At 37.3% G+C, this 8,347-nt stretch overlaps 2 protein-coding genes across 2 annotated transcripts; one reads left to right on the forward strand and one right to left on the reverse strand.

Moving 5' to 3' along the window:
• LOC101249161 (IAA-amino acid hydrolase ILR1-like 4) lies at window positions 1–4,462 on the forward strand. Its single transcript, XM_004235576.5, has 5 exons — window positions 1–616; window positions 802–927; window positions 1,661–1,975; window positions 3,404–3,532; window positions 3,867–4,462. The coding sequence occupies exons 1-5, from the start codon at window positions 257–259 to the stop codon at window positions 4,272–4,274; spliced, it is 1,338 nt and encodes a 445-aa protein (XP_004235624.1). The 5' UTR covers window positions 1–256; the 3' UTR covers window positions 4,275–4,462.
• A 363-nt stretch (window positions 4,463–4,825) lies between these two features.
• LOC101257059 (glycosyltransferase BC10) lies at window positions 4,826–8,347 on the reverse strand. The gene is made up of 2 exons (XM_004236346.5): window positions 7,077–8,347; window positions 4,826–5,608 (listed from the first exon to the last, which is right to left on the reverse strand). Exons 1-2 carry the CDS (start codon window positions 7,593–7,595, stop codon window positions 4,970–4,972), a joined length of 1,158 nt encoding a protein of 385 aa, XP_004236394.1. The 5' UTR covers window positions 7,596–8,347; the 3' UTR covers window positions 4,826–4,969.

An 8,347-nucleotide genomic window follows, 5' to 3' on the forward strand; every position in this document is an offset into this window, starting at 1 on the left:
ACTGGAGCTGTCACTGGAGGCATCTTTATAGTGCTCATCTCTTAGCTCTTACTGCCAAAGGAACAATATTTTAATTCGATACGTCTCCCATTTCAATTGGACCCTCTATCCATTTTCCCCATATTTTCATCGTTTTCACCTAATCCAATGATGTACAGATTTCACTGTTGAATTTGTTCCTTTCTTCATCTACTCCTTTATTTTTCATTCACTCTTCTCTTCCATCTGTGGGTTTCTTCCAACTTTTTTTTCTCATATGGATATCTCCAGATGGGTTTTCTTGATTTTGATTTTTGTTTCTTTTGCCACAATACCCATATTCTCAGATTCTCAATTGAGTTCAGGAGAACTACCAGACATACCGGTTAAGTTTCTTGATTTTGCGAAGAAATCTGAGGTTTTTGATTGGATGGTGGAGGTTAGGAGAAGGATACATGAGAATCCTGAGCTGGGTTATGAAGAATTAGAGACTAGTAAGCTTATTAGAGAAGAATTGGATAATATGGGGATTCAGTATAAATACCCTTTTGCCAATACTGGTATTGTTGGCTTCATTGGTTCAGGAGACCCCCCTTTTGTTGGGATTAGAGCGGATATGGACGCTCTTCCTATGCAGGTTTGAAATCAAATGCTTTCACTCCCCTACTCTTAAGTGCGAGTGGATTATTAATTCTGTTATAAAAGTTTTTTTTTTTTTTGTACTGATGTATTGGTTAGAGATCACCAAACTGAGGAGAGAATTTTAATTATTTTTTTTGTATTTTAGCTAAAGCAATTAGTTTTTCATATTAATGTTAACAGGAAATGGTGGACTGGGAGCACAAAAGTAGAAATCCTGGTAAAATGCACGCATGTGGACATGATGCTCATATTGCAATGCTTCTTGGTGCTGCAAAGATTCTTCTACAACATCAGAACATTTTGAAGGTTTGATTCTTGTATTAGTAGTATCACAATTTTGTTTTGTCTGCTCGAGTTTTGACTTTTGCTCATTTCTCACTTTGCATCATATCCATTTAAGTGAATGAATTTCATTGTTTTTGGTATGTATGCTGGATTTCTGGTTCATTCAATAAATTTTAGGCCAATGTAATTGATTGGAGAAAGGTAGGTCTTATTTTGCATTCATTTTCTAATTTTATAACCCTTGTAAAAAAGGGTTAGGGGCAGGGAACCAGATCTTTGGGTAACAGAAGAGCAAGTTATATGGTGTGAAAGGATGCTTTTACATGGAGAGAATGTGGTTTGAAAAAATAAAAATCTCATCTTTACAATAGATTAGGAGTTAGCAGAATCATGTGTACCTTCTCTACTTGTGACAACAACTTGGAAATAGAATTCTGGCTGGTCGATAATCAAGATAGCCTCTGATATAATCTTAAACCTTGATTTGCTTTGTGAAGTGTGAAAGGATGCAAGAAGCTCTATTGACCAGCAAAGGAAATATCTTGGAGAATCTTCTAAGCTTTTTAGTGTACAACTTCAGTTTCTGAAAATGTCAGCCTGCTCTTAAATCTGATTACCTTTTGAGAAAATACCATATCCAGAAATCTTTCTTAATGAATCCATAGCTAACTCCTCAGTACATACATGACATCAATTTTTTTGTTATGTATAATACTCTTCTGGCAGCTGATATTTTCTCGGCTAATTTTGACAGGGAACAGTTGCTCTTGTTTTTCAACCAGCAGAGGAGGGAGGTGGTGGGGCCAAGAAAATGATAGAAGCTGGAGCACTAGAAAATGTAGAAGCAATATTTGGTCTGCATGTCCATCCCAACTTTCCTTTGGGTAAAGTTTCTTCAAGACCTGGACCCTTTCTGGCGGGAAGTGGTTTTTTTGAAGCTGTAATTAGTGGAAGAGGGGGTCATGCCGCTATTCCACAACATTCGATAGATCCAATTCTGGCAGCATCAAATGTCATTGTCAGCTTACAGCATCTAGTTTCCCGAGAGGCTGATCCTCTGGATTCTCAGGTATATTTCTACCCATGGGATAAGCCTCACTGACCACCAGAAAATTCTAATTGGGTTTTGTTATCAAACACCTATGATGTACTGGCTCCTGGTCACTATTAACTCGTTGCAGCGTCTGAACCACCTATGAATAATTCAGAGAATTTGTCATGATTCGTTGGCAAAAGAACTATGAATTGCAAACAAGATTCAATTACTGTGTGCTTGAGTGATCGAGATGAGTGAGTTTGTCCTTGCCCTGTGCCTGTAAAATATGATATAAATCTTAAGCATTTCCAATGACCCTATGGTCTCCAAAAGAGGTAATAAGACCCATGCAGAATTTTGCCAACTTGAATGTCCCTGTGTCTGGTGATTTTTTTGTTCAATCAAGAGTTAAATTAACTTCAAATTTTCCTGTTCTGAGCCTCTATGAGATCCAATTATATAAATTGGAAGCAACCCATCAGAAGTTACTCGATCAGCTAGTACAGGCATATCCTTGGCTCCCTTGCTTTGAATTGCCATATGCATCTATTCTGGTGATGTCCTTTATAAAGTGGAGAACTTCATATAAGTGTTGTATGAAATTTCCTTGATAATATCTTTAGTGCTTGGGCCGAACTAATTTAGTACTCAACAACAGTGGCGGTCCCAGGATTTTTAATAAAGGGGTTCGAAGTCGGTAGAAATACACGCACAAAGTAGTCGAAGGGGGTTTGATATCTTTTGTATATAGATAAAATATTATTATAACCATGTGTAAATAATATAATTTTCCGCTGAAGGGCGACCCCCTTAGTATAAGGGTGGCTCCGCCCCTGCTCAACAATAGCGGAACCAGTTTAATAGAGATAAGGGGTTCAAAGTCCCTTCTTTCCTTTAACAAAGCTCAAGTTAAGAAATTATCTGAAGTAGGTGAGTTTCTTCTCTGTTTTCTGATTCATGCTTCTTTTGGATGAGTAGTAGAAATATCAGGAGGCGTGCTGCTGCCTGCAGCCGTAGCCCAAAAAGGTTTTTTGTCTTTTTTATGAAAATGGAAATATAATCATAGAGGAATCTGTTTAAGGTTGTTTGGAAATTGGGGGTCAAAATCTCTTCTTTCCTTAACAATAAGATTGGTTTCTCCTCCCTGTTCTGATTTCTATTTTGAAACCAAAAGTCGTATCTGATGAGATGATACTATGGAAAGATTATTTAAGAACTTTTGAACTCTCTCACTGTGATTGTGCAATGACTGGTATACTTACTGGGTTTATGATATTTGACTTTAGCCTGATTGGTTGACAAAGCTCATTCCGCAGCTAAAATGACATGGGTGTTTAACTGTATTTATGATGCATTTACAAATGTGATCCTCAAGATAAAGATTGCAATATTCCTCAACAGATTGTTCTCATTTTCCAACTTTGTCATGTAGTTTTACTTGACATAAAGTATGATCTGCAGGTAGTCACAGTTGCTAAATTCCAAGGAGGCGGTGCATTTAATGTTATTCCAGACTCTGTTACCATCGGTGGCACTTTTCGGGCTTTTTCAAAGGAGAGCTTTCTGCAGCTTAGGCAACGAATTGAAGAGGTAGGATCAATTCTTAAATTAGTCAGTATCTCAAGATGTTGCCTTGAAAATCATAAATGTTCCATTTTTGTGCTTTCCACTTTATTATAATCAGGGTTTTAGCTATCTCATTTTATACGCTGCATATGGAATGAAATTGCACACTCATCCTATTGCCGTACTGCAAATCCCATCTTACTCTTTGGTGTCTCTACATTCTTTACATTATTTTTTCCAGATGTGTCAAAATATTCTGCAAGTTGTCTTTGTTTCTGTATTTTTTCGGCTTTGACAGTCTCATTCTGTTTATCCATGCTTTCTCCATTGTAGAGACGCTAATTCTCCTCTCGCGTAGGTTATTGTTGGGCAAGCTGCTGTACAGAGGTGCAATGCAACTGTGGATTTTCTTACAAACAGCAAACCCTTCTTCCCTCCAACCGTGAATGACAAAAACTTGCACAAACACTTCCAGAGAGTTGCAGGTGATATGCTTGGTAACGATCATGTAAAAGACATGGAACCACTAATGGGATCAGAGGATTTTGCGTTTTACCAAGAGGTTATCCCGGGTTACTTCTACATGCTCGGAATGCAGGGTGAAACAAATGAAAACCCTGCATCAGTCCATTCACCTTACTTCAAAATAAACGAAGAAGCACTTCCTTTGGGTGCTGCACTTCAAGCATCTTTGGCTATTACATATCTTCTCGAAGCACAACCACAAGTTCCTTCATCAAGTATAAATGGTCACGATGAATTGTGAGGTGCTACTCTTTTGTAGGCATATGCACGAAATAGATCCTTGTTCATTTATATGTAATGCTGGAACCGGCCAATCTAGCTTGAAATATCTGGAACAAGGTCAACGTCTACATAACAATTATTTACTTCAACAACAATAACAACGTTGTATATTTTCTAGCAATTTGTTTACCTGATCTTGTTCACAAAGTGCTACCAAGCGTAGTAAATGAGAGAGCTGGGAAAACATCCACGTTACTGGGGCTCCAGTTTAGTGTTAAAAACGCAGTGCAAGATGTGTGGACTGAATACACAGGGCGAGTTCACACTTCACACCACCCAGTTGCACTAACACGGTATTCAAGGGAAAGCAGGATAGAGAACAGGCTCATGCTTCCCCCAAGTTTCAAACCTATGAGCCAGCTTATGTTGGACAAAAAAAATAAAATTCCAACAACTATCTCTTCGTTCCAAACACGTTTGGATCGATTGTATGAACCTTCACTAAACATGTTTACTCCAGGTCTAAAAATCAACAGCAACAATACAATATCATTATAGAAGAGAGTACAGTAAGCATATAAGATCATGCATGGCATTCTATATATTGAATTATCTAATAGCAAGCATGACACTTGCTTGTTCACCAGATCTATTTAGCTAGGAAATTTCCTATATGGATTCCTGCTCATATTTCGTAACAAATGTTCTCGAATCTCAGAAGCCCAAAAACTTAGTAGAATGTTCTAACAAAGGACCTAACGCACTAGGCGCGAATTTTCTGGCAAAAAGGTAACAAAGTGAAGTTGGCTGGTTATTGTATACACATATTGAGCTTTCAGAAATTCGCTTGAAAAATTGATCATTAATATCGGCCTTCCCAAATGTAGCAGGATGAGCACCACCTCTGGACCAGTCCACCCAAGTGAGAGTCCGGTTTGCCAGGAGGCGAGGAGATTCTATGGTTAGCATAGTTGGAAAATAGTGCTCATCCACATAACATGGCGGTCTGCAGAACTGCTCAAACTTAGGGTAGTATACGTCATCTTTAACAATGTCAACAGCCAGTTTCCTGTTCACTTCAAACCACTGGGATCCTTTACGCCATTCAGTGATGTTAACCTCAGGTACCATATTTGGATTGTAACGTCCTCTTCCAAAAGGTCCAGGTTCGTCGGCTGCACCCATAAAGCTGTACCTCGATTTTGAAATGTAGTGATAGATAGCTTTGAAGTTATGGAGAGGAATGCATGCCTCAGATAGGAGGATAAACCATTCATTGGAGATATCAAGCAGTGCATTAGCAAGAAGCCGTCTTTCAGCATCACACATGCTCATTCTTCCCCACTTCGCCTCCTACACAAAAAGAAGCAACAGAATGGTGAGATTGATCTATTATTTCAAGACTGGCCTCTATATTCCTACTTCTCATGTACTACCAAATTGCAGCTAAATGGAAAACGAACATTTTTGCGAAAAGGATTTGACTGGTGAGCTTGTCTGTCCTTCAGTCACCAAAGTAGGCTCATGTAAACCTTCTAATCGAACAAATATGAATCATCCATTATGAAATATGCATGAAAATATTCCTTGTAGCTTTATCAAAGAAAATAGTCCATACAGAAAGGGGCTACACTCTTCACCCAATGATAAAACCAATATCGGAGAAAAACAATGGAATGCTTTCTAGAGATGGACAGTTGAAAGCTATTAGAAGGAGGTTACTATATCCTAACATCTTCCTGGGCCTACTGCACTACCCAGGACAGCTTATCCAGTTCTGCCCAATGATGCACGAGAAATCCATCACAGCTATACATAACCAACATGGGTTGCTATAAAAGTCTCAACATAAGATCATAGTACAAACTTCCTAATATGGGGAACATTATTGGCGTCCCTGATATTACAGCATTCACTAGTCCAGAAAAAAACTTACAGTATTTATTGAGATTAAGTACATAAAAGGTTTACATTAGTGATTAGCTGTCACAAATATTCAGAAACCATCTAGATGAACACAACTGTGACCAACTCATATAAACAACGCATCTAAACTATATTATCCCACTTTCATCAGTTCAACCCTTATTGAAGCCTCACTGCAAAAGCAACCAACTTTCGATGACTTTGGCATTACCTCAAGTACAACACCGTGGAAGTAACATATCACCTAAGCATACCTAAGCCAGATGATGATTAGTTAAAAGAAAGAACTTAGTTTCCTCATGTCCTAACTTTGTACTGCTTGAGGGAATTCCATAACCATAAACATTGAAGAAGAAGAAAAAATCACCAACTTTGTATATCTATAACTGTGTCCAGATATGTCTAGTCTCCTTTTGAACAAAATGTATCATTCACTATTCTGGTTAAATCCTAGATAGTTTGTGGAGCATGAATCCAGATATCTTAAAAAGAAGCTAGACGATAAAATAATACAAACAATTCATCTTTACTGAGTCCCAGGGCAATAAAGACTACGATAAGCTTTAAATATCTAGTATCTATGTAATATCTGTTTCAACAACCTTGTCTGAAAAGGCATAAAACACAGAATTATTACCATAGACCACGACTGAGGCTTACATGATAGGAAATATAAGGGGTAAGCATTTATATCTGATGAGATATTCAAAGAGAATCCTCTTTGACAGTTCCCCATATGAAAATCCTAAAATGGTAACAGACACACATTGGGTAATGGTAGAACTTGGGTGGAAACTAATGCAAAGTTTAATTTATTTTTTTTTACACATAATGGCATATGAAGAAACTCAAGCATAATGTACAATTAGAAAGGAAAGGATTATGTTCACTTTACCTGACTAGGAATTTGCCTGCCATGAAATACTGATGAAGGTGGGAAATCAGGTCTGTATGATGGCAATGAATGTATGTAGATTGAGTAAAGCTCATTACCCTTGAAAAACCTCTCCCACAACGGCGCCAAAGGTATAGGGCCTCTAGTCAAGAACATGAACGCAATCTTACGCGTTCTATTAAAGGGGTATTCTTTGATTTGAGGAACAATTGAAGCTCGCCAGAACAACTGTGTGTCATTCATAGAATGCAACAGACTCGACGGAGGCCTAATCCAACTCTCCAAACTAAGTTGTTGAAAACAGGGCTGAAATCTTGATTGTACCATAGGAATTACATTCTGCATTACTGAATACCGAACCATATACATACTAAGCAATGAAAATACAATACCAATACCCAAAAACAACAACAGGAACTGAAGTAACCTTATTGATAAAGGCTTATACTGAGTTACCACCTTAGTAACAGAATCTTTACCCTCCTCCAATGATCCTTGACTCCCTACTCTTGACTTCATTTCTAATTCTACCACTAACAAAATCACTTCAAGAAAACTCAAGATTTTCTTTTTACCAAATTGCTTTACTTATCATTGCTGTGTGGTTCACAACATTCTACTATTAAAAAGCAAAGGATTTTCAAGAATCACATCAACAAGTCGATTCAAACAAACAGTACAGGCAATAAAATTCCAACCCCAGATCAAGAAAATCCCAACAAAGCAAATGGATATATATTCCAAGATCACAAAAAGTTGAAAAAAAAAATTCAAATCCCGAGATTTGGGTACTGAATCAATACTATACCAAAAATGGTGAAACAGCTATCATGGGGGTGGAGCAAGAAATTCTGAAATTGAACTTATCTTTTTAATTGTACTTAATAAATGAGTGTATGGGCATGATTGAAGGAACAAATCTTGTTTATGAAGAATCCAGAGACCAAAAAAAAGTTTTTGAGTCTAAAAGAATAAAAATAGAATCTTGTTGGCACACCAAATCTGTTGGTGAAGTAGCTTTATAGCTTGTAGATGTCATCTTCTCCAGATGTCTAAACAATAGAGAAATTTTTAAGGTTTTTTCCAGTAATCGAAGTTGTCTCTGTTGGTTGGGAAACTTTTTTTTATGTATGTGAGAGAAAAGGAATAGGTGTATGTTTTTTATTGTTGTTGGAACTTGGAAGAACCTAGATGTTTGCTTAATTAGATTTGTCTTATGTTTTTCCATTGAAAATAAATAAATAAAAATGAAATCACCATTTAGTTAGTTT

The sequence above is a fragment of the Solanum lycopersicum genome, chromosome 3 (assembly GCF_036512215.1).
Source record: "Solanum lycopersicum chromosome 3, SLM_r2.1".
Classification (NCBI taxonomy): Eukaryota; Viridiplantae; Streptophyta; class Magnoliopsida; order Solanales; family Solanaceae; genus Solanum; species Solanum lycopersicum.